This window comes from Festucalex cinctus, chromosome 3, assembly GCF_051991245.1.
Source record: "Festucalex cinctus isolate MCC-2025b chromosome 3, RoL_Fcin_1.0, whole genome shotgun sequence".
NCBI classification, from domain to species: Eukaryota; Metazoa; Chordata; class Actinopteri; order Syngnathiformes; family Syngnathidae; genus Festucalex; species Festucalex cinctus.
The window spans coordinates 11,026,382-11,054,196 of NC_135413.1; the positions used below are offsets into that span (position 1 = coordinate 11,026,382).

The window sequence follows — 27,815 nt, forward strand, 5'->3', positions numbered from 1 at the left end:
TGACAATAACAAAATGACAACACAGCATCAGCACGCCATACATTTCACAATCTGTCCATCGAAAATAAACATCCCCAAACCACAGGTTGAGTGTAGCACCTGGTACTGACGTGTGCGTGACATAGACTCGAATAGAACCTAATGCAAATACCGGTATTCATCACTATAAGCTTAATTGCAAACACTAAAATTACACAAACATTAAAAACGCACACAAGTGAAACTTTACCATTGTTTTTGCAATGCGGATAAACATCTGTTTTGGTGAGACATTTATGTTAATGTAGAATCCCAAAAACTGTTGGGACTCCCTCCAGAGAAAGAAAAGTTGACCCCTTCGGGTCCAGACTCAAGAGAATACTGCTTGTGCCACCCACCGCTGGCTAATTTATTCATATTTGATGAAGGTTTATTTGAAACAAGACAATGCATTATTGTAAATATTTGTAATGTTTTAAGTACCGTATTTTCCACACTATAAGGCGCACCTCATTATAAGACGCACCTTCAATGAATGACATATTTTAAAACTTTTTCCATATATAAGGCGCTACAGCGGAGGCTGTGGTTACGTTATGTATCCATTAGATGGTGCTGCGCTAAAGGGAATGTCAACAAAACAGTCAGATAGGTCAGTCAAACTTTATTAATAGATTACAAACCAGCTTTCTGACAACTCCATTCACTCCTAAAATGAATAAACAGCTGTTTTATTATTTTCTCTGAGGTAAAGTATTAGTGTTATCTAGCGATCCAAGATGGCGGGATCTTCTGCCGATCGTGCAGGGTCACCGATAGTGTATTGACAGCGAGACCTGTTGCGGCTCAATATTGATCCATATATAAAGCGCACTGGATTATAAGGCGCATGGTCAGCTTTTGAAAAAATTGAAGGCTTTAGGTGCGCCTTATAGTGCGGAAAATACGGTCGTCATGTTGGAAGGAATAAAATGGACCTACTCAAGATGCATCAGCAATCTTTAACCAAATCAAAGTGTGGATCATGAAGTGTTGAGGGATTCACAGATCTCACGCAATTTTCAGAACCAACACCACAAGATAATCTTTTATGATCCTTATTAGAGACATCAGATAAGTCGGGCCTTTGCTGACTGGTTAGGAGGAAATCAGAGACACATAAAACAGATTATCTTTATGCATGCGAAGGAGGGGAATTTAGATGGGAGTGACAAGACTGAACTTCATTTGGAATTTGATTTGAGTTTTATCCCAAATGTTTTGTGCAACTCCTCATACAAGTGATTCAAATATGAACTCTTAGACCTCTTCCACTGCATAGTCAATCAGACCTGCGCGCAAGATGATTTGCCCACTGCAGCACAAAATCTCAACACCGCTGCCAAGAATAAAAAAAAATAAAATAAAAATGAATGTTGGGATCCCAGTAGGGCAATCTAAAGTCCAAAGCTTGCTGTAGCGCAGTGATGAAGTCACACAAGAACTACCATCCACTGAAAATGAAATCAAAGATGCAAAACACAGAACAGCGATGCCCACTGGATAGTATATTTCCAGGCAGAACGTTCCAAAAAATGGAATCATTGTAGCAGCAGAGAAGCATGAACGCATGAATGATACACAAGACTGTACAAAAAGGATCTTCAAGTCAAAATTTGAAGGTGCAGTTGCAAATGTTTTCTGGGGGCAAAGGTCAGAACCTCAAAATGTTTTAATTTGTGTAGCCAAAATGGCACATTTCCTTTTACTTTTCATAACATCCTTTTCATTTTCATAACGTCAGTTAGCTCATCTTACGTGTTCTGTTAAAAGCCGCAGTCAACATAAGAGAAATAACGACTTGCGCTGGCTTCCAGAGGAATAAAAAAGTACCGGTCCATCTATTTATTTTTGAAAACAATGTTTTCCGAGTAAACTTTCCCAAGTCACCGATCTCTTTTGTAACCAAATGGTATCATTGTCATGTGATCAGAAGCTACCGCAGTACTGAATAGCTCTGCCTTCGCAGTTTGTGGCCTATGTGGGGGGGGAAACAACAGCGTGACAACACACATATTTTTCTCTATTTAACATCAATTGACCGTGGATCCGCATGAGCCTTCGCTTGGTCCGGAAACGGACCACGGTCCGCCATCTTAAGTTACCCACTGTAGGTGAATCTTCAATCCCTTTGACAATCATTGATTGCCATTTATTATTTCTTCATTGTACATTCTTAAATATTGCAATTACTCCACAATGATTACATCACCCAGCACCACTGGAACCCCCAGCTATAAAGATGCTGAAAATGTTATCTCATAGTTCTTTTATGTGAATATAAAAGGAGCATTAAAGTGATTTTGCCCGGTTCATTATTAAAGCAGTAACAGTTGAAGAATTTGGACAGAAGACCTGGGAATTCACCTCGGCACGGACAGGGTGTGTTTTAGTTTAACTAACTAACGTCACACTGGAGCAAAGTGGGTGAATGATGAAAGAGAGCAGGCTAAAGAGGCAAAACGAGGTGCAAATGGAGAATACAGATCCATGCAGTTAGAAAGCACTGGGGCAGTGTCAGTGTTGAGAGATGAATAGCACCCATTAGCAGAATTGGGAAGCTGTCTCTTTTTGGGCCAATCATAGAAATTGAGTTTTTGGTGGAGTTGGAGATGATGAATGAGAAAACACGGCCATTAAAAAAACAACAACAACCTTTGCAAGTAATATGCCCAAAGGTCTGACTGAACGGGATGCTACTAATTGCTAATACAGTACAACAACAAAAAAACAGATGCTTCTGTTCCACATTTAAAAATATTAGATATAGGGGTCACTCAGTTACGGTCAATGCTTTTTTGTTGTTTTTGTTGTTTTTTTAGATTGTTTCATATTACTGTCCCAGCAATTTTTTCATACAAATATATACAGTAACCAAACCAAGACTGTCCATCCAGCCATCAATTTTTTATAGTGTTTGTCCTCATTAGCTGGAGCCGACTTTGGGTGAGACTGGTCGCCAGTCAATAATGTAAACCTGAAGACTAGAAAACCTCTCACACTCACATTGACAACTATGGACAATTTAATGAACCCATTCAAGCACAAGAAGAAGAAATCCAAAAGAGATTTGAACCCAGATCTCCTTGCTGTGAGGCAGAAGAAGGCACAATTATCTGTGTTCTGCCAACAAAAACTCTGAGAGACAGACAGTGTCTACAGACATGACATGAACACGTGTTTTTTTGTTTGATAGCTTTGGATGAGTGTTGCATTATCGAATTACAAAATGCATGTTTGCAGACTACCAAGCATCATCAAAGTATTGCGACAAAATGGCCAGGTTGACCTCATAAGATTGTCTCAAATTGACTTTTCAATGACACCGAATTTATGAGAAAACAAAGTAACAACTAGCTCTTTTCAGTTCATGTACTCTTAAAGCCATTAAATTTGAGCGTGGAGCCACCCCAAGAATGGCCGTGGTCGACAGACAAATTAATTATATGCGATTCGTTAATGAGATTTATATATATATATATATATATATATATATATATATATATATATATATATATATATATATATATATATATATATATATATATATATATATATATATATATATATATATCGACAACTCATTTCTGCCAATAAGATCATGAACCACAAACCAGTTAATGGAAGACTATGGAGAAGTAATGAGAGTCCCTTGATGTTTCATTAGTCTGAAAAATATGACTATGGCCTTGATGATAGGAGCAGATATTGGACTGTGCACAGAACAGTGAGAATGAGTGCTGTCCTACAGGAATGCTTAGGAGTTTAAGTACTTCCTGCTTTGATATCATACTTAAGCCAGCATTTAATGTGATAGAGCGGTCACTGAAGAACCAGTGTAAGGATTAAGCCATTTTGGACTTGAAGCTTAACCCTGCAGGAGGTTCCCTTGCTTCCTCTTTCTGCTGCTAAAAAGACAAACGTGTCATCGGTGTTGTCCTCGCATGTTGCTTATCCTGATCCGTGCTTGAAACACAGCAGGAGACACATAAGCCTACTTCAGGAGACGACTTTCCAGCTGTAATCTGCTGCTCGGTGCGCACCAGTCACTTATATGACAGCTTGAAGAAAGGCAGGTTATGTTGTCTTCCGCTGCTCACTTTATTAGTTCTGGCAGTAGGGTTTGAATGACTTCTGATTTTTTTTGTAGTTGACACGTTCACCCGGGCTAATTGATGATGTTTATGTATTTGGAGGACGCACTACAGTAAACGAAGGCATACACAGCTAGTAGACCTTGAACTGATATAAAACGCTTATCACGTTGCATTATGCAGGGGAAAAGTGATCAAAATCTTAAAGCCAAGCTCTGACTACGTGTGAGATGTGTGTGCGTGTATCAGTGTGTGTGAGCAAGAGAGAGGCACCAAAAGAGAAAAATCGTTTTTGGTTCACAGACGGCGATTCCTCAGCACCTTTGGGGAATTCTCTGCTTTCTTTTCAACTCCTACTACTGCTGCTCCTTTCATTTCCTTAGCACAAATTTCACAAAAGTCGCCCACCACGGATGGATAATCAACAATAATAAACGCATGAGACGGCCGAATAAAAACAACAGACAGCAGAGCAAAGAGTGCATGCAGCACACAGTGATGCCCTGTAAAAAGGCTCCATCTGCATTTTGCGCCACCATTAGCGGATAAAGGTCTCCCGAGGAAATGTGAGAGAAGGTGAGTCGAGGACAGATGACAAGGGCCCATTAGAATGAACAAAAAAGTGTGTGCTTGTGTTTTTGTGCGCGAGCACGTATGTGTTTTGTCATTACCCAGGAAAATGTCACCAGGTATTTCTCCAAGTTTGCTCCTGTGTGTAATAGCTAAAGAAGAAGGACTGACATAAAGGGTGCACACGTTTGCGTGTTCATGCTTAACGGATACATTTCATGCTATGAGTAATGACTGTTTAATGTCGCATAAAAAGGATTTTATGTGCACCGTAACTATTAATCAACACCCCTTTGACGACCTAACGTTAAAGTAAGAGAAACAGCTGAATTGTTAAAAAGAAAAAAAAAGAAAAAGGAAAAAAAAAATCAACATTAGTGGGGTTTCCACTCACCTATTTTTATTCAAATTTCCAAGAATTGTGAAAAAGAAACTGAATGGAAAGGCCAAAAAAAAGGGCCCAAAATTTGCACAAAAGAAAAGTTTTTACACTTGGAGGGGGTGGATTTTGAAGCGTATCGAAAAAAAGGAACTGCACATTTTGGCTAAGGAAACATTTTGCGAATAAGCGACTACAGAAATGGATACTACGTCACACATACATTTGTAGTCACAAAAGAATGGCGGATAACAAAGTAAGATATGTTTGTGAAGAGGAAGAAACACAGTTCTTTTTCAAATTAATGAAAGAACAAGACATGAATGTAATTTTAGATCAGTAATCTGTTCATTTTGTGTCTTGTGGCAGAGAGACGCACTTATATGCTGTCATTTCGCGGCACAGTCTCCTCTCACTACTCACAAAAGGAGAGCGTATGGAAACAGGCATTTGTTTTATGTTCGTTTTTGAGCATTTTCACAAAATTCGCTTAAAAATTTCAAACCATTTGGACGGAAACCTGAATACTGTTGTGGTCTAATGAGTACCACGTATATACTTCATGACAATTTGAACTTTTAACTATAATGATATTAACTCTGGGCGGCACGGTAGTCGAGTGGTTAGCACGTCCGCTTCCCAGTTGTGAGGTCTCTGGTTCGAGTCCAGGCTCGGACCTTCCTGGGTGGAGTTTGCATTTTCTTCCCGTGCCCGCGTGGGTCTTCTCCGGGTACTCCGGTCTCCTCCCACATTCCAAAGACATGCATGGCAGGTTAATTGGGCACTCTGAATTGTCCCTAGGTGTGCTTGTGAGTGTGGATGGTTGTTCGTCTCTGTGTGCCCTGCGATTGGTTGGCAACCAGTCCAGGGTGTCCCCCGCCTAATGCCCAGAGCCAGCTGAGATAGGCGCCAGCAGCCCCCGCGACCCTTGTGAGGAATAAGCGGTCAAGAAAATGGATGGATGGATATTAACTCTTTTACTGCCACACGTTATCAAAAAATAACCCCCAATGCCAGTGGATTTCGAGCATTTTAACTCATTTTTCGAAGCAAACAGAATATTGTGTTCTTTTCCTACATAAACAACATGGGTACCACATGAAAGATCGCATTCCATTCTTTCATTAGAAAAAAAGTATGTTTCTACCTTATTCCGTTCTTTAGTAATCACCTTTTCAAAATAGATAATTTAAGTGACATTGAGCGAAAATTGAAAAGAAAAGATACATTTTTTCCACAACAGTTACTTTGATACTGATATTTTTAATTTAGTGACGCTCCGTCAAATTAGATTTAATGTTACAAAGGCTTTGTTCATTCATGTCAGCCTTGAAAACGTTCTATTTCATCAGATTGCGTCATGTTTCATTGTAATTCGCAGCTCTAGTTAGGGCCCGAGCAGCTACCACAGCGAGGGTTAAATAAACCAGAGTTGAGTTGAGTAATTCCATACACTGGCAGCCCATTGAAAAGAGATACAATGCTGCCATCTACTGGCCATAGTTAGTGGGTGTTTTTGAGTTCACAACTCATTGACCCGGCTGTGCTGCACTTGGACATTGCACTGACCACTGATATAATAAAAAAACTAAATAAATTAAACGGAGTTGACGTCACTTAACGTTTATGGCGGCATACATCGGGATTTTACTAAACGTTATTAAACGTTTTTGGCAGTCAAAGAGTTAATTGTTTTCCCACATACAATATAAAAAGGGGGATATCGGTTTAACAGGTTAAAGAACGGCACACAATGAACTAGTTTGGCAATTGGCGGAAGAATGTGTGGCCACGTGGCACAAAAAGGCATACTCAGTTATTACGGTCCTTTCTGTCTTTAATTTCATTACTTAAGGCCTGCAAGTGCTTTTTTATATTTACAGTGCACTCTCCCACAGTTTGACATTCATGAATTCTCCCAATATCTGATTTTTTCTGTATCTGTATCATCAATTACTTGTGAAATAAAAGTATAACTTTGCCGCAATCTTGTGGAATCTTGGTGTTGTTATTGTTAGGATATATTTAGTAATGTTTTTTTGTCTGAATTGTTGATGCCCTATTTTGTCAGCGGCCCTTGAATGCACCCCGTTGTCATGTGTGACGGCCAAAACGTGAGTTCAATGACGTGTGCAAAGGATAGGGACTGTGCTGGTCCACAAATGATGAAAATCCACCAACAATTGACATCCATTATAACTGCATTTGAGGTAGAAAAAAAAAAAGAAAGAAACATTTTTTAACCCCCCCAAAAACTTGAATAGGGATGTGTGCATGGATCAATCAGCTGGGATGAGTGGTGATTTCCTTATTCTTGGATGATCAATGATCAGCCGTTCCCTGAAAATTAAACTGATCCACCGATCTCTCGCCCTCCGCAGAGGTCTGAAAAAGTCAGCCACTGTCCTCTTCTGCTATGAGATGACTGAAGGGTTTTCATTTTTATTTGAGAGAACAACATCATGTGCAGTTAACACGAACCGTTTGTACTGTTTCACAGGTATCGTTCATTGTTTTACAATCAAATAAGATTGGGGCCTTGAAGCTGTATACCGTTGGTAATGAAAAAAAAAAAAAGGGGTCGACAGGTCAGACTTTTTGAAGAGCAAAATCTGTGAATAGGTAAATCTGCAGGTGCCAAACCGCAATTATGTGGAGCCCACTGTATTTGTTTGCCTATGTTTTATCGAGGCTAGTATGCTAGCTACTATTGATGAGCCTCGCGTGAACACGATGTGTTTGTGTTTAGTACCTACTGAATGTTGCCATTTAAGTAATATGATTGTGTACTGGTATATGCTAGAAGCATGGCGTTGCTGCTTTATGGTCCTCTAGGTCATCTTGTGGCATCTATAGACAATTACAAACCCCTTTTCAGGAGGAGCATCTATTATTTGCTATTCACGCTAGGACTCGATCTCGATCTCCAGGAAATGCCAGGTGTGTGTTGAAAATATGACTTTATTCAGGTCATTCTGGTACAAAAATGCATGTGCAGTTATCACTGTTAGTTTCTGTTTATATTTATGGCCTAGAAGTGTTTTTCATGAAAAATATTTACTGTAAGTATGATGTAAAAGTTAACAACATCTTGCAACTTACAAATTCAGTTTACATCACTCCTGTAAGGAACGTGGTGCTATCATAAACCAAGGACTCCCTGTACTATCAACAGAGTGAAGCCCAACAACCAATGATTTGTACTGTCATATTTTTAACAAGCATCTTCACAAGTGATGTCCTTCAAAACAAGTAGTTCGGCTTCAGAGAACTCATTTCAGACGTATTTTGTTTTCAAGAGAACTCATCAGGAAAAGAACCGGCTGCCGCTGTTTTGTTGCTGACAACCTTGGATGATGTTTTATGTCCATTGTGTGTTTACGTTTTGATCAGATGGCAATCATGCAGGTCAAATCAGGTCTCATTCTCAGTCCAGGTCTGATTACCCATTAGACAATGAAAAAATAAATAAATAAAAATAAAATAAAATAAAATAATTATATATACATATATATATATATATATATATATATATATATATATATATATATATATATATATATATATATATAAATATATATATACATATAAAATAATATAGTACTTTATAAAAAAAAAAAAAGCTAGAGTAAAAACATAAGGATTTGTCAATATGTGTTGCTCCGCCATGTATGTTCAAATATCAGTTGCTTAAAGCATTTTAACACCACGTCTATCGATGTTAATCGTTAGCTCATCAATAGGATTTTCAATTATAGCCCAAAGCCAGCTTGAACAGGCTCCAGCACCCCCGCGATACTTGTGAGGAATAAGCGGTTCAGGAAATGGATGGATGGATGGATGGATGGATGGATGGATGGATGCATGGATGGATGGATGGATGGATGGATGGATGGATGGATGCATGGATGGATGGATGGATGGATGGATGGATGGATGGATGCATGGATGGATGGATGGACGGACGGACGGACGGATGGATGGATGGATGCATGGATGGATGGATGGATGGATGGATGGATGGATGCATGGATGCATGGATGGATGGATGGACGGATGGACGGATGGAAGGACGGATGGAGGTATTAAGCTAGTGGGGTCATTCTTAGGGCAAAGTTGTTGCCTTGTTTTTAAATGTACATGTACTTCTCTTTGCTTTGTATTGAGTTTGATAGTGGGAGTGGCAAAAAAACAGCTTGAAGCCTCTTTTTTGATGAATTGTTCACTATTTTCCAAAGTAATGCTTATTGTGAAGTGAATTGCCTTGAGTTCACTGCCATCATAAAGCGCTTGTCTTGTGTTAAAGGTATTTCAAAAATTGTCATTTGTGCTGTGTTTTGATAAAAAATGGAAATGGACAGCGAGCATATGTGAGACTTCCAGCGTTTACATTAGAAAATGATGTGCTTCGCTGTGCATTTGGAACCAAAAGAGGCCGTGGTTGCATTTACTGGATACCGAGGAAGTAATCAATGCCACCGGCTAATGGATTGAACTATTTTATGAAGAAGAATGTAAAGTTTGCCAGTTGGGTCATAACTACATTTCCACATTCACCTTACATGCCCCCTCCATTGAAGATTTACAACCCCTCTCCTGGATGTCTCTTTTCTGGACCCACCCCCCTGCCAATACTCCCTCCTTCTTCCCCCTCACCTCTAGCTCTCACTAACTAGGGGTGTGCTTAAAAAAACAAAAAAAACAATAAATACAGGAATATATTGTCACGGGGCTCTTTACAATACACACATCGATCCGAGGGTGTCAGAATTGATATTGCACATTTATTGATAAAGTTGTTATGCAGTGTTTGGAAGCACTGCAAACATTACAAGAAGAAAAATGTTTGCTCTTCTGCATAATCAAAACATCATTTGGGTATACATATGATTGTTTTCACAGAAATGTATTTAAAATTAATGTAAGGCCATATATCGGGATACATGTGTATCGTAAGGTATCATGATACGCATTGTATCATGAGGTTGCTGGCAATACCCAAACCTTGATCTGCAAGATGAATTCTCGAGGGATTTGTGAGTTCACAAACTCGGGAGAATGCATCTTGTACCGAGCCTGTTGATTTCCACCAATCCGAACGGACCAATCACAGAGCGACATTGTGTCTGGGGCGTGATATGCAGCTGTGACGAAACCAGGAAGCCAGCGCCGACGCCGGGGCTAACAAACAAACCTAACATGGACGAATGGACGCTGCAATTAATTCTGTTTTTGCAGAATTACTCACCATTTCATTGTTGAATGTTGAACAGCTAGAGGCGCTTCGTGCATTTCTATCTGGTAAAGATGTTTGTAATTCCTCCCCCCCCCCTTTGGCAAGAACGAAGATGACATATTCACCGTGATTGGTCAAAACAAACGTGCACAAGCCGCATCCGCCAATCAGCTTGAAGTATTGTACAGAATGTCCTGCCTTTCCCATGGAGCAATCCCTGATTGATATTGTGGAGAACTCCCTTGAATGAATCACAAAATCAATCTGGCTATTGCCAGGTTAGCAATACCCAGCACATTTGACAGAAATAACAAGTACCCTAAATGTCATTCTTTCACTCTAAAATTTGATGAATTTTCCTCAAGCAATGCAAAATACATCCAACCAGCTTCTACACCGCTTACACAAAAATCAAAATGTTTAAAAATGTCATTCTTTTGTACAGGTGCTACAATATTTGTGAATACAGCTGTTCTGGGTCAAATCATGTCATGTCCACAAATGGATTTTAGATTTACCAGTGTGTGTTAAAACAAGGAAGATGGTAGTAATGGCGTAAATCTTGAAACTGTACAACTGTACTTGCCATAAATGTGGATAAGACTTTCCTGGTTTCAGGTAACAGTGTTCAAAAAGGAGCTTGAAACGAAAACTGTTTATATTTCCACCACATGTTCACCTATTGATCTGTAAAGGGCCATGAATGAATCTTAAACATTCTAATGATCCAAGTCATGTAAGACATGTTCACAGAGTAGTTTGCAACAGCCCAAGAACTGTTTGTGTTCCCACCACATTTGCACAGGTTGCCGCTAAAACATGCACCTGTTGGTCTTTGCAGCACCATGGGCAAATCCCGCAACATGAAACAGTCAAAGAGCATAGGAATGATCATACATACTAAATATCAAGAGAAGTCATACAGAGGTCAGAAGGTGACATGTACGCCTTCGCAAACAGGTACCTGCAAGAATTGATCATGCATTTATGAATATCAAACACATTAAATATGTATTTCATAATATGATTTAGACGATTATTATGGAGATACTCTTCGCCTTGGCCAAAACTGTATTACATGCGCCTAGAAAATGAACAGGACGTAAGGGTTAAGTGGCCAATTGTCAAAGTCAGCTCAAGCCCATTTAATGAAGAGCTAGATTTATTAGCGGGGATTTTGGAAGGCGGCAGGATGGATCAACCCAATGAGAAAAAGAAACACAGAGTGATGAACAAGGAAGGTATAGACAGAAAGTAAGAAAACACCAGTGGATGAATGAAGCAAAAAGTAATCATAGAGAGGGGAGAGGCCAGTCTCCAGTCTGCCTCTTACCGTCTGTTGCAGGTCTGGGATTCCGATGCGGATCACGACCGTGTTGCCCGTGGGCTCCTCCATGGGTGCAGAGGCGCCGGGCAGGAACGCCGGAGAGACGGGAACGGGAATGCCGCTGTCACCGTTACTGGCGCCGACGATGTCCTCTTCCAGGGAGCTGCCGCCGCTGTCGGTGCTGGCTCCCTGGCTGCCGTTTGCGGTGTGTGCGTAAGAGGAGTGCGCGCGCGGGTGTGTGTGCGCGCGCTGCTGCTGCTGCTTCTGCTGCTGCTGCTGTTGCTGGTCCTGCCGTGGAGGGCTGGGTGGCTCATGTTTGCTGGCTGCCGAACGCAGAGGCATGCTCTGTGTTAGGGACTTGGACTATCTCTCTCTCTCTCTCTCTCTCTCTCTCTCTCTCTCTCTCTCTCTCTCTCTCTCTCTCTCTCTCTCTCTCTCTCTCACATTCACATACAGATACACACGCACACGCACCCTTGTAGCTGGCACGCTCACGGAACACACACCTTTTGCAGCATGCATCCCTCGCCTGGGAAACACACACACACACACACACACACACACACACAAAAAGAGTAGGGCCGGGGAGGGGGTGAAGAGGGGAGGCAACAGAAAGGAGACGGAGAGAAAAAACACAAACGGATCAGAAGTGCACAAGCATTGAGGAAGAGTCCAAAGCCATACAAAAAAAATCTGTGCAAAAAAGAAATCCCTTCAGTCTGGGGTGCTGAAGCTTTTTCGGGTTTATGAAGTCCTCTGAAGGCCACACAAGAGATAGTCACGGCAATCCCATCTTTTATACAGTGAATCCGCCCACAATAGGTGACATACGAAATACTATCAAAAAATATATAGTTTTATCCCTCCCAAACTTTAAACCCATTTAAACTTACTGAAACACACTTTATATGGACCCCTTAGTAGTATTAGTAATAAAAGTAGCACGTTTTAAAGTATTCCTTAGTTCCCACTCTTCAAATACTGTAACTTGCAGGAAGTACTGTATATTTGTATATTTATAGATTAGAGACGGGGGTGGGATTAAATAAATTTTATTCTTCCCACGCCCTTTCAGGCAGAATTAAATTTTCCTCTCTTTTCTCTTATTTTTTTTTCTGTTCATATTATGAAACTACACTATGACGTATTGCTGCTGTGTTCAACTGTACACTATTGCCTGAAATAAATGAAAATGATGATTGATGATGATGATGATGATGATGATGATGATGATGATGATGATGAAATAGGAGGCCAGGTGTGCATGCTTGGGTTTTTCTTTTTTTTTTCTTTTTTTTTTCGTCACTTCCAGTTGACATGAAATTTAAAAAGTCACGTAAAAAAAGAGAAAGATTAGGGATGCACCGAAATGAAATTTTTTGGACAAAAACCAAAAAAAAAACGAAAATGAGAAACACGGGAAAAAATGAGAAAAAAAATTATGCCAATTTTTACTATCATTGCATTTATTATAATTAATTAAAATTATAATATTATTATAAAATAGGCGGCACGGTGGTGACTGGTTAGCACGTCCGCCTCTCAGTACTGAGGACGCAAGATCGAGTCCAGGCTTCGGCCTTCCTGGGTGGAGTTTGCATGTTCTCCCCGTGCCTGCGTGGGTCTTCTCCGGGTTCTACAGTCTCCTCCCACATTCCAAAGAGACTCCGAATTGTCCCTGGCTGCCCTGCGATTGGCTGGCAACCAGTTCAGGGTGTACCCCTCCTACTACCCGAAGCCAGCAGGGATAGGCTCCAGCACCCCTGCGACCCTTGTGAGGAGTAAGCAGTTAAGAAAATGGATGGATATTATGTTAAAATATTAATTTAGCACTGACATTCTAACAAAGCACAATATAAATTGAAATGCATCCACACCACAGACATGTTGGCTAATGGTACATTAAACACCAAACGAGGGGTGAGCATTTTCTGGCGGTGCGATTGCACTTTATAGACAATGTAGCTAGCATGGACGGGCACGGATGCATGCGGTGCGGATGACACATTTGTATTTGGAGCGGGACACACGCACTCAAAATCCGCACATTCAAATATTCAACAACGTTCACTGCATATCGATTATGCTGCTGTTTGATAAATATAGTGACAATATTATGCTAGGAGCTAGTTTCTCCACTGTATGATGGTATTAAGGCAAAGGGAAGAGTGGTTGGGTGAGGGTGTGGGTGTTTGTTCAGATCAATACTGAGCAGGTTGTGACCGTCATGCTTGACTTTATCTGCTAAAACACACTGACAAAAGGCACACACTATCATAAACATAACATTTTTGTGGGAGGTTTTCCTCGCCCAAGAGGGTCCGTTATTATCTCCACCAAGAACGTTGTTGATTTGAATTGGCATTAGTCTGCAAAAGTACAATTCTGTAGTGGTAGCGCCCGAAGAAAGTGGAAATAATATTTGAATGGAAGCAGTTTTATCAGAACTGGACACATGAAATAAAATAATGCTGTTTTACAAGATAGAAGCCTTGAGTGAATTCTTAATTATTAAGACACAAGTGGGAACACTTAAGAGAAGGGATCAGGACATGAACTCTGTGTTGTGTAAAATGAATACTTTAAGGCTTTAACTATTACTTGTAACATCGCTAGTTGAACAAGTGAGCTTCAGATGGGAGGAAAATGGGCCATAAAACATTTCTGGCAGGTTCCTGAATTATTAAGTGTGATCTTAAGTCAGTGCTGTGCTCCAAAGTATTCGCCAGCACTGTCGCTGTTCATGCTGACCCTGCAGCCTCAGGACGAGAACGTCCGATTGGTTGGAATTTTAAACATGCACGTCAAGAGTGGAGTGATGCAACGGCTGCTACACAGCATAATGTGCTTGGACGAGCATATAGAAAAGTTGGAAGCGATATGCAACTGCAAATGCAAAAAGGTAATCATGACATAATGGACCTAGTGAAGTATTGGAGCAGCAGTGGAGACATGTAGGAAAGAACACAGTTGCACCACACAGCTTGCCATCGTGTGTTTCCAAGTATGAAGCTGACCAATTCGGAGAAACAGGTTGTAACTGACAAAACTGAAAATTGCCTTGCGGTGCTGCAATTACACTTTCTGCGTATTTTCACATAACATCTCAGGCCAAAATAGATTCCAGTCAAGAAGTTGTCTGAAGTCAAACACTGCTGTTGTCCAACAATTTGATGATGAATCCGAGTCAGAATGTGCCGTCCTCCAATGTTTGACATTCACATTTACAAGTCATTTAGCCATTTAACGTTCAAAACACCCGGCAACAAGGCATAAAGGAGACATTTGGAAAAGCAGCTTTTTAATTGTTTGTATAGACTTTCTCAGTGTCTATAAACAATAGGCACCAGGGTACTTCCGTGTGGAGGATTGGGAGTGAATGCTACAATTAATTAATTAATTAATTAATTAATTAATTAATTAATTAATTAATTAATTAGTTAATTCTTTTCAAATGTACTTGGCAAAAACTGAATTAATCTAGTGGAAACTGGAGATGAGGATAATAAATCAAGTAGATGTCAGAAATAGTTGCACAGAGAAGATTGCAAGACTGCATTTAGCCAGTCTTTCATCGATCATGTTAATTTTGTCTGAATTTCCATAAGGTCTACCTACTCAAGGTCAATTCTCTCCTTTTAAAGCACTCTACATGTTATGTCATCTTCTTTTTTCTACTGAAACTTCTCACATTAAACTACCGCAGCAGAGAAGAAGGCTAAACTCATCAATCAAGCAGAATAAATTGTTTTCACAAATCACTTCACACAGTAGAAGTGTTTCTTTAGTGGTGCCAATGAAGCTAATGCTAAAGTACAAGTGATATCATGTTGAAAGTTATTTACAAATAGCTGGGTCTCTGGGATTTCTGCCCACCCATCAAGTCTAAAATTACATAACCAAAAGTGTTTTAGTGAGCCGCCTATCAGGAAATGTGTCTTGAAGCAAATTGTTCAGGGATTGCCTCTAACTTAAAAACTCCACCGTTACATTAAGTTTCTCCCTCCTGACTTTGCAGCTAAGGACAAAGCTCTGCCATTTTCTTTACAAGCGACATATGAACAACACAGAATCACAATTGTGTCAAAAAACTGCCATCACATCAAGTTTCTCCCTCCTGACTTTGCAGCTAAGGGCAAAGCTCTGCCATTTTCTTTACAAGCAACATATGAACAACACAGAATCACAATTGTGTCAAAAAACTGCCATCACATCAAGTTTCTCCCTACTGACTTGGCAGCTACTATGGGCAAAGATTCTCCACAAGCGACGTATGAACGCTTGTTGGATGCAGAGTGCTATCAGTGTTCTGCAAAACGTCACATAAACATTACACACCATTACTAAAGCTACATGGTAATCCGTCACTGGCATAAGCTGTCAGAAAAATCCAGATGGACTCGGCATATGAAAAGAACGGCAAAGTACCAGTAACTATCTGAAACTCTCAAAGTTGTTCAGGACTCAGACGGGCAATTGCAATTTCTCCGGCTGCCATGTTTCTGCCAAGATTCACTCTCAGTAGTCGTCATGGTAACGCAACGCTGTACTACTCGCCTTGGCACATCCCTGCGTAAGGTGGGGCGGGGTGAGCCACAGTTTATCTGCATGAGACAGAACACGACGGCTCCTAAAACCAGCTGCTTTGAACAGGGCTCCTTGGAGAGGCTGATACATCATCAAGTTTTAATTTGGCTCTTTTATGTAGTTGAAAAATGATATGAAAAGTTGAGTTTTGCTTTCTTGCTGTAGTACACAACTGTGTACTGTACTGTAACTTTATATCAGAACTTGTCTCTCAACTTTGGAATGTTTTTCTAGGTCCGTTGGTGCTGAATAACTTGTGTGTTAATGTTCAACCAACCTGATAACGAGGTACAAGCGCAGAGTGAATCGACACACTGGTGACATCGGTGATACTGATCTGCGGACCGTCATTTTCTATTTTGGCAAAGAAAGGGGACCGGAGGGTGTGTCCCAGCTATACAGGGATCACACTCCTCAGCCTCCCTGGTAAGGTCTATTCAGGGGTGCTGGAGAGGAGGGTCCGTTGGGAAGTCGAATGTCAGATTCAGGAGGAGCAGTGTGGTTTTCGTCAGGGCTGTGGAACAGTGGACCAGCTCGACACCCTCGGCAGGATCCTCAAGGTTGCAGGGGAGTGCCCAATCAATCAACATGTGCTTTGTGGACTTGGAGAAGGCATTCGGCCGTGTCCCCCGGGGGGTCGGGGGGGGGGGGGGGGGGGGTGCTTCGGGATTACAGGGTACCAAGCTCCCTCATCCGGGCTGTTATGTCCCTATACGACCGGTGTCAGAGTTTGGTCTCCGCATTCCCCGCAGTAAGTCGGATTCGTTCCCCAGTGAGAGTTGGACTCCGCCAAGGTTGCCCTTTATCACAAATTCTGTTCATAACTTTTATGGAGAGAATTTATAGGCGCAGCCAAGGCATTGAGGGGGTCCGGTTTGGTGGCCTCAACATTGCATCTCTGCTTTTTGCGGATGATGTGGTGCTGTTGGCTTCTTCAAGCCGTGATCTCCAACGCTTGCTGGATCGATTCGCAGCCGAGTCTGAAGCGGTTGGGATGAAAATCAACACCTCCAAATCGGAGACCATGGTCCTAAATCGGAAAGGTGTAGTGTGCTCTCTCCGGGTCGGGGATGAGATCCTGCCCCAAGTGGAGCAGTTCGAGTATCTTGGGGTCTTGTTCACAAGTGAGGGCAGGATGAAGCGGGAGATTGACAGGCGGATCAGTGCGGCGTCTGCAGTGATGCTGACTCTGTATCAGTCTCTTGTGGTGAAGAAAGAGCTGAGCCAACAGGCGAAGCTCTCGATTTACCGGCCGATCTACGTTTCAACCCTCACCTATGGTCACGAGCAGTGGGTCGTGACCGAAAGAACAAGATCCCAGATACAAGTGGCCGAAATGAGTTTCCTCCGCAGGGTGTCCGGGCTTTCCCTTAGAGATAGGGTGAGAAGCTCGGTCATCCGGGAAGGACTCAGAGTCGAGCCACTGCACCTCCGCGTGGCTCAGGCATCTGGTTCGGATGCCTCCTGGACGCCTCCCTGGAGAGGTGTTCCGGGCATGTCCCACCGGCGGGAAGACCCAGGACACGCTGGAGAGACTATGTCTCTCGGCTGGCTTGGGAACGCCTTGGAATCCCGCCGGAGGAGCTGGTTGAAGTGGCTGGGGAGAAGGAAGTCTTTTCCCCGCTAAAGCTGCTGTCCCTGCGACCCGACAGCGGATTAAGCGGTAGATAATGGATGGATGGATGGATGTTCAATGACAACGCCTCTTAGTTTTTTTTTTTTTTTTTTTCTGTGGTAAAATATCGACAATAACAAAGTGACATTTACTGTTCAGGTTTACTTGGAATATGTCATATTGTCTCCTTGCAAAGGAAAATACTATTCACCCTGAAGACGCTGAAAGCTTATTTTCACTGCAATATAGAGAGATTTGAATGTATCACCAATGCTGCACACTGAGCAGAATGTAGATGAAGAACAGAGCATGACAGATAGCCCTAATGCATTAGCATATCACTCCAGAAGTGAAGGCTCTAGTCTGCCACAAGGCCAGAATGATTTACTTACCGACCAATCTTTGTATTCTAAATTATTTTATATTCACAGTCCTCAGTCTCAATCAAGATTGTTTGTGTGTGAGGAAAATAGGAAGCCTTCAGAAGCAGGAATGAGTCAATCAACACACGCAGATACTGAGACAGCCTGTTTAATAAAACTGAAATCAGCTGGGTGGACCATTTCATTTGACTTGCATCATCCTGCACAAGCAGAAACTTTGGGGACATCAGCACTTGAGACAAAAGTAAAAGCATATATCTGCTTGAACCACCATCCGTCCATTTTCTATAGTAATTATTATGCTCGTTGTCACGGGAAGCTGAACCCAAGCTACGTTGGGAAAAGAGCGAGCTACAACCTACACTTGAGACCTATTCACGAGTCAATCACAGGGCACGTACAGGTATAAGAAACCGTCACACTCACATTGACACCATACCTTAGTGGGAATTGAATCCAAACAACATGCACATTGTTTGAGTGAGCCGTTACACTGTAAAAAACGATTTTGGTGAGAGGTAAATATAATCCGCAAAAGTCATCTTAAAATGTACCTGATTACTTAGACAGCAAATTATCAACCACAGGGTAAATGCTGTCCGACTCCCGACGTTGGATTGGTGTATCTAGGCCTTTAAATCCACATGGCATACCCTACATCTGAATAGTTTTTTGGAAAATACTAGGGATGTCCCAATCCGATCACGTGGTTGCTGACTTGATCGGCCCGATCACATGGTGGCTGAGTCGATCAGAATTGGATGTTGTCTCCCCCTGGCACTTCACCGATGGGCGGCCCCCATTCCAGCCAGGCAGGCCCGCCGCCATTAGGAGCTGGCGACTCTGGGCGTGCTTCGGGCCCGCGCCGGCGACTCTGGACACCCTTCGAAGAGAGCCCGGCGCCTAGCCTAGCCCAGCATGAATGGAGGGTCAAACCTGGACGTCCTTTGCGTAATCGCAAAATCCCGCCTGGACCGGCAGTCTAGCCTGGCGCGAGTCCCAGACCCAAAGTCAGGATATGGTAAGATTAAATACATTTTGCTTGATTGCTCTTCAAATGCAGCCTTTTGTTTGTTGTGAAGTTGGCTTGTTTCACGCACATATATACTGTAATTTTTCTTCCTGAAGTAAAGCAACATTAGGTTAGCGCATTAATATGTGTTAAGTAGCATGCTTTAAAACGACTACACTAGGTTCTAAAAAAATTACAATAATATTATAATAATAATAATAATAATAATAATAATAATAATAATAATAATAATAATAATAAATAAATAAATTGGAGAAAAAAACAACAACTTTTTTCCCCTCATTAAAATGCCGAGGGGCGGCACGGTAGTCGAGTGGTTAGCACGTCCACTTCCCAGTTCTGAGGTCTCCGGTTCGAGTCCAGGCTCGGACCTTCCTGGGTGGAGTTTGCATGTTCTCCCCGTGCCCGCGTGGGTCTTCTCCGGGTACTCCGGTCTCCTCCCACATTCCAAAGACATGCATGGCAGGTTAATTGGGCGCTCCGAATTGTCCCTAGGTGTGCTTGTGAGTGTGGATGGTTGTTCGTCTCTGTGTGCCCTGCGATTGGTTGGCAACCAGTCCAGGGTGTCCCCTGCCTACTGCCCAGAGCCAGCTGAGATAGGCGCCAGCAGCCCCCGCGACCCTTGTGAGGAATAAGCGGTCAAGAAAATGGATGGATGGATGGATAAAATGCCGAGGTATTGGATTAGGACTCAGAATCGGCCGATCTCAAAATGAGGTGACTCGGACTCGGGTCCAAAAACGTGTGATCGGGACATCCCTAGAAAATACGTTCAATGTCCGTTATTTAGTCCACCTTTTTAGTGGTTTCTTGCTGCAAGATGGTTGTAGAGTACTCAAAATTGCTCTGTTGGACTTTACACCTTCTCTCAGCTTCATAATTTCTTGTTTGTGTTGCATGTTTGTTAGCTCGCTAACTAAGGTAAATGTAGAAAAAAAATCACCCAATTATAGAATAAACTTGCCGTATTGGCTAAAAAACAAACAAAAAACAAGTAACTACTTTTTATACTTTATCAGCATGCAGTCTTGCCTTCTTCTCTGTAGAGCTATTTACGATGTACATTAGCCTTTTCCTGCTCTCATACAGGTTCTGTTGGATTACAGTCAACATTCATCATCCTGCAATTGTGGATTTTTAAAATCCTAAATATCTAAGTCTAACTTTATATTGCAGCACATCATTGACCAGGACCAGCCCCGTCTATCATAGCCACGCACACTCAAAGACACAACAGATAATTACAGTGTGGGACTGGATATACCCTCAATAAAAAAAAGAACAAGCCTACAGTGGCTGGCTGGATCTCTTCGGGTCAGGCAGAAGCTCACATTCTGCCATGCAATGAATGAATGGATACCATTATTGGCCCATGTTGAGAAAATCTCAAAATTAACACTTGATCAGTTATGTGTTATGTGTCCCTCAAGGACATAATAATCAATAATACTCTTTCTATAATCAATTGTGGATGCAGATCCACGGTATTATTCACTCCACTCGGGAAATTAAGCGAGTGGGGAATGGAATAACAAGGAGGTTATCTTCCATGCCTCAGCGAGCAACAAGCACCTCACCTCCCGTTAGCTTGGATCACTCGGCGCACCTCCGTCTCACCCCATCTTTTGCACGCTGGCACAGCTAAAACAAAGTGAATAATTTAGAGGCATACAAAGCTGCGCATGCATGGATCCAGTTCAATGTAAGCCGGAGAGCCAAAGTCACAACCTCTGATGTGGAGGGGAAAGGCTTCTTATGGAGGGAAGTGTCAGTCCCTCACAGGTAACCAACCACAGAGCTTGAAAAGAAGAAACAACAGTGCGCTTCATGGTCCTCCACACTTTGTAAAGCAAATGTCACGGCTATTCACCAACTCGATCCTTGAGGGACAGATTTTTCTTTTCACAAACTCCCACTTTTTTGTGCTATATCCCTTTCCACTGAGAGCTAATTTGCTAATTGATTAGACAGGCGGAGAGACATTAAACATCAAGGGACAATGTGGATATTGTGCAACTTCTTTTGTTTATTGTAAATTGGGGTTTATGGCTGCCCAGATGAGCTCAGCTTGAAATATCGTTCAATGGTGCTCACTTGATAAATGGCGCACACCATTTGTGTAGAATATGTTGAATTGTACTCATTACAATAAGATGTCCACACAGGGGTGCGACATAATAATGCAATGGTCAGTCTATAAATGTCACCATTAAACTGTATGCCCAACTAATCAAGATTTTAAATATCATCACTTTAAAGTAAGCTACAATATAATATTTTCGTAAAGTCTCTGTAAAAATAAATGTCTTGTAAATTTGACACGTTTTGAATAGTATTGCTAACAATCTTGCCAAATTTTAATGATTAAACATGGCTTCAAAATCATGAAAATAAAGCCCTCAATTCCAAAATGCTGCAAGCGTGTCCATTGTTTGGAGGAAACCACATCCAGTTGAAATATCAAAGCTAGCTGCTCCAGCAGTTTTTTTTTCCATGCCTACACACCTCGATTTGATTGAGCCGTAAAAATATATCTGCTTCAAACCTCTGGTGGCGGGAATATATCCCAATAGGTCACCACAATGAGATGACCTAGACATAGGGTTGCCAACTTTCTCATCCCGAAATAAGGGACAGGTGCACGGCAAGGTGCCACGGTGGTGTGAGCATGATGTGTGAAATCAGTGTATATTCTGATTGGATTCGAAATACACAATGTTTGTACATTCCCTTTAATCCTTACTGCAAGCCATCATTATGTAACCTTATATAAAACCACAAAGAAACCACAATTTGTCTCTTTCCCTAAAAAAGAACAGGTGCAAAAAAAATAAAATGCAAAAGAGGAGCGTGACTCACCAAATTTACTTTTCCCATGGATACTTGTTGTAACAACACATTCTCTCTTCCTAACCGACCAGACAACACGACACATTATTATTATTATTATTATTATTATTATTATTATTATTATTATTATTATCAGCATTATTATTAGTAGTATTATTATTTTCTAGCCACTTGCACAGTCTAAACCACTACAACAAATGCACGTGACGATGCCTGATGCCTGTGATTGGCTGACAGGTGCCGTGCTTTGTGACATTGCCGTTTTAGCTGATCTAGTACCTGTAGAGTGCAGTTTGCTGTGTTAAGCGCTGATTGCGAAACTTGCCAGCAAGCTAAATTCTCGCAGTATTTGTACATAAATAGTACGAGAATACATCTTGTATTGCTCCCGCTGATACGTTCGCAGCCGACATATTAAGATCGGTATTTAGAGTGTAGGCGACATGAAGCTGTGACGAAACCAGGAAGTGCCTCTCTCCCTCTCTCTTTTTATTTATTTATTTATTTATGATTTTTTTATTAGTTTCCTCTCTACCTTGCAAGAGCTCCGCATATGACGTCCGACTCATTTTACGACTCATTTTATTGGCTACGAGCAACTTCCTTGTTGCTTGTCAACCTACGGGAGCAGCCGTGGTTCAAAAATGGAAAATATGCCGTTTGCTGCATTTAGTGTAAGAATTGAGAATTATTTTACAGGACTTTTGAGGTCCCATATGGGACATAAAAATTTAGCCCAAATACGGGGCATCCCGGATAAAACGTGACAGTTGGCAACCCTACCTAGACACCAACTAGATTGCAAGCTAACTGGGTAACATACCCACAGACGGGTGGCGGGCTTGTCCGTGGCATCAACTCCTCATTTTGGAATTGAAATCACACTGTAAGCTCACAAGAAGGGTGGCCAGCCGTCCTGAATTAGGCAGGACAGTCTTAATTTTCAGTGGTGTCGTGGGTCTTGCGCAACCCTAAGCTATACAGTATGGGTTATAGTAGTACACTAGTTGACAATGTGAACTGTTGTGATAGTTAGGTTGCTATGGTTACAGCAGTCGCGGTCGTGATGTCATCAATACGCGTCTTGAGATTCAGGCATGCGCAGTGTACGGGCCACGAGAGATGCACGTGACAAGTTGGACCAAACGCCAATAAAGCGACTCGTTCAGAAAGCCACCGGACTCCTTATTAACTGCATCGATGGGGGGTTAGGGTAAGGGGTTATGACATTAACTTTACTACACAACAAAGATTAGACTATGTTGACTTTTTTAATTTAATGTTTTTTTGTTTTTTTGTTTTTTTTTATTCTTTGTTTGAGGAACAGAACAACACGAGTGCAATGAATGAAATTGTTTTAAACTCTCTTCTATTTCGGAATGTGCAGCTTCGCTAAGTGATGGAGAAACAGTAAAGGGGAAAAAGCCAGTTCCATTAGGATTTTAAGCAATTTGTCGGCCCAGCCTAACAAAGTACTGGCAGACACTTAATGGAGTGAAATGGATGACAAAAAAATTGCCATTTCTAGGTAAGCTTCTCAGGCCCATGTCATGCTAGTTATTGGCCATTTATATTTTATGCTTTACTGCTTATATTACTGTAAAGCTAGCCATTTCCATTTCTGGCTCTCCAGTTATCATGACACTTTTCTGCGGTCTCACTTCCCATCCCCAACCAAAAAGGAAAAAAAAAACACGCAAAAAGCCAAACATAATTCAAACCACTTGTGTCATTAATCATTCAGATGCTCACAAGCTGAAATCCCACAAGATCTTTCACTATAAGTTTTATTGAGTGTTATTCGATTGTATTGCTTTACTGACATTTTGTGTATTCAATCCACTCCAGGAGCGTGTGCGCACCACTAAGCACAAAAAATGTTCACATCCAGCTGGAAAACAATTACACCTGAAAATCCTCTGGCTTCTCTATCAAGGCATGCATACACTTAAGACTCACACACAAACACCCCCGCACGCACGCAAACATATATAATTGGCGCATAGATTGGCCACATACTGCCCTCCATAAACCTCGCCTTTCCCATCCACAACCCGGGGGCTGCATGCAGCACACGCCGCATATGGAAAATTAGCCACGCGCTAAAAGCTTTTGAAATCAATACTCCGCAGTAACTGACGCGCCGCACCAAAGCCAAATTTTCTATCCGATTCACATGCTCTGACACAGCATGTGGCTCTCACACACACACCCATACGACTGGCATATGTGAAGCTACGAAGGACGTTAAATGGCAAACAAAACGCATACACCCAAGTGGAATAAATGCATTTGTGGTTCATGAATAAACTGTAAATCCATTCCTACTGTGTGTGCAGAAAAAGGTGCGGATTGGATAAACAGTACTATCTATTGATCTACTGAGTGACAACTGGCTCTTTGAAGCAGCATGACTATTAATAATCAATGGATCTCTCAGGAGAAAAGTTAATAAACCTGCCAGCCAATTAAACGACAGTTAAGAGTGGCCACATTACAACTGACCACACCACTGGCATCAAGGGCACGTTCCGACGGCACAGGTTGAGGACTGTAGGGCACAAGTGTGAGTCCGCGAACACATGGCATGCGCTCCCGCAGGCAGAAAGAGAGCTCAGAGTGCACCAGTCAGGGAGTGATGGGCATTTCACTCGGTCTCATTATTGGTCAATGTCAAAATCATGGGACCCCAAAAAAAAAAAAATAATCTGACACACCAAGCTTGGCAGATCTGCAGTATTTCATCGTGTCACACTACACAAAGTAAAAACGCTGGCAACTCCTAAAATCGGCCACATATCAGTGACCGTTTGTCTGATTCAAATCGGGCTACAATTGTGCTATCTGAGCTCAGCATTTCAAAAACAAAAGTACATTCTGATTTCTGCAATCAGCTGCCTGTGCTCAGGCAAGAATGAAAAAAAAAAAAACTCGGATAATGATCAGATTTTCGGCCTGATTTTTTTTTTTTATCTGGACAAGCTACGAGAAGGACACAGTGGTTCCACGAATACATGAGCCTCAAGCTGGATATCAAGGATATTAAATAGATGCTCAAACGGTGATATTGTAACTTTTGAGGATATACGGCTTAAAATGAAGACAATAAACACAACCCACTTCCTGTGCCTTAGCTTTTGACGCTGCATTTTGTACTCCACAGTCTCCAATTCGCCGCAGCAGCCCCGCATTTCGACTTGAGCAATACTGGTCTTAATTGTTGTTTTTTTGTTAGCGCGTCTCGCTCTGATTCCATAAGTGGTCTTCCTCATCTGTCAGATAATAGAAGCTGATTCAACAAGAGGGCCTGCACATTCTCCTGACAAATCCCTCTCAGGGCTCTCAGAGCCACAGAAGTGATGGGAAATTAATTAGATGAAAAGATAAATCATCATAAAATCTCTGATCAAATTACAGCTGAAGATGCAGCTGATCAATCACAATGAGAACAAGGACACACCAGGCACTGGTGGACGCCAAACTGGTAACAGAGGAGGATTTCTGACGTCTATTTCTATTCATTACATCTGACTCCAATTACAAGTTTTGGCGCCATGATCTGCAAATCTCCCCGTGTGTAAATATGTTACACTGTTTGCTTTGTTGCTGCCTTAAAAGAGCACACAGTTTTCCATCTTTATGTTAGCATCCGTGCAAAATTGAGGAAAATAATTATCGTAGTTTGCAGCAGGGTGGTTGCCGCACTAATGAGAGGAATGGTTACAATAAAAGGACTTTTGTCACTAATTAGCACAGCATACAGAGTAGACGAAGCTACGCTACTCATTATCACATCAAGATCAGCTGTGTTGATCTCTCTTAAATGGTGACATAAGCATCTGCCAAGTCATCTACTCCTGGCATTTTAGGACTATTGATTGGGCATTTGTGCAAGGAGAACACAATACAGGGGACCTTGGAATAAAATAGAGTTTCATCAATGCAGGCCACGTATTTTGGTACCTGGGCCTTCGGTGGGGATTTACCGGACTTAATCCACTGCTTAATACTACCACTTTCACGACGCAATCACAAAAACCATCAATACCACGAGAAAATGCAATATAATGCCCACGCGAATGTGCAACACACATCATCTGAAGAATTTCTGTCATGACTCGAGTCATGCAGGAACAATGTTTGGGTCTTGTGGGTCTTGTCTCATGTCTGGGGTCATGCCTGGGTTAAGTTTGTGTACAGTTCATGACCGTGCGCCAGAGTTCACGACCTGTTACGTGTCTGTTTTGGTATTGATGTAATAGCATCCAGTTTCAACTAGTTTTAGGCTATATGATGTCTGGACTATATGATGTCAAGGATCTTTTATGCTACATGATGTTTGTTGATGTCAGGAACTATCTGTAATTATGGAGTCAACAGCCAATCAGAGAATTCCATGGCAGTACTAGTACTCAGGTGTCTAGCCACAACCAATGAGATTGATTGACTGTCTATTTAAGGGTCTGAGAATTGTGTGTGTTCGCCGGATTATTGCTCACTGTTTCGCTGTGCTTCTCCGCAGCCCAAGGGGGACTTGGTGTGTCGTGATTCTCAATGCATTCTCGTTGTTTTTAGTTTAGTCAAGTTATGTGAATAAATAGTTAAAATCTTATTTGTGTCTGCGTTTTGGGATCCAACTCTCTCAGCACACAATTTCAGAATCAATATTATATAATATGTGACGTTTGACATGACAAAAACGTTTTTAAAAAATGTAATACAATAATAACAACAATATTACATTCAGAAAGTGGTGTTATTAAATTAATTAATGTGTGCACATTACCACATATGTCTTTTGCTTGTTGAACTTGGCTTGCTCTGACCAACCAATCAGAGGACAGAAAAAGGCTGATTGAGGCGAAGTGCTCTGGCCCTGTGAGTTTGAAGTTTGATTGGTTAAAGAGGATGAATTGTGATTGGACAAAAAACATCTAGCATTTTGGAATCAGAGCAGCCAAGAGAAGTAAATGCTAGGAAATGAAGGGAATAGACTCTTGAGAATATATGACTACAATTTTATGGTAAAAATATGATAATTTAGGTTCTAAATATGAGTCAACACTTCTGATAGGCCACAGTAGCGGCGACTTGCCCACCCACTAATTAGTGTCATATAGCAAATGGGCTTTTACTTGCACAGTCAACTACCGTGAAAGGGGTAGGAACCAAACCCTTCTATATATTTCACACTTCCAATCTTTTCAAATATGTTAATTTAGAAAGTGTATTTTAGATGCAGATTTGGATCATACAGTGTTTAACTTTGCATGAAAATTAAGTGAGAGAAATTTCCTTCTCTAGGACAAACTCTCCTTGGACTGACATCAATATACTGCACTTGAACGTTAGGAAATGTGCTCAAGTGCCATACGGGCTGCGTTTGTTGTGTTTGAATGGCTGCTAATTAGAGACAGTCACCGCAAGCCTGTGCCGATTTAGCTGGTTAAAAAAGTAAATAAGCAACAGCTGGGAACACCTGAGAAGGCCGGGATGATTTCAGAGATTCTATTTCAAAACACCGGCAGGATAATTGTGGCCGCCATTTGCTGCAGCCTGCTTGTGGAGAGCCCAGATGTGAGCTGATGCAAACTACAGACACTCACTACACCATCTAACCTCAGAGTCGTCATTGCGTATATATTTAAAAATATTCATGTTTATATCTATGCTTTTGATGAAGGGTGTCCAAACTATGGCTCGGGCGCCTCTTGCCCAAAGTC

General features: G+C 41.6%; 1 protein-coding gene across 13 annotated transcripts in view; it reads right to left on the reverse strand.

Moving 5' to 3' along the window:
• The window catches only part of shank3a (SH3 and multiple ankyrin repeat domains 3a), a 272,857-nt gene that overhangs the window by 195,520 nt on the left and 49,522 nt on the right, over positions 1-27,815 (reverse strand). For 11 of the 13 annotated variants that reach the window (XR_013282775.1, XM_077515782.1, XM_077515781.1 and 8 more), the window contains exon 1: positions 11,631-11,966. Coding sequence is in view for 12 of the 13 variants with exons in the window: in XM_077515782.1 (XP_077371908.1) it covers positions 11,631-11,966 (336 nt within the window). In the remaining variant the exon portion in view is untranslated. Of the gene's footprint in view, positions 1-11,630; positions 11,967-12,130; positions 12,154-27,815 lie in introns of those variants that run through there. The other 2 variants (XM_077515775.1, XM_077515776.1) reach the window with 1 other exon arrangement.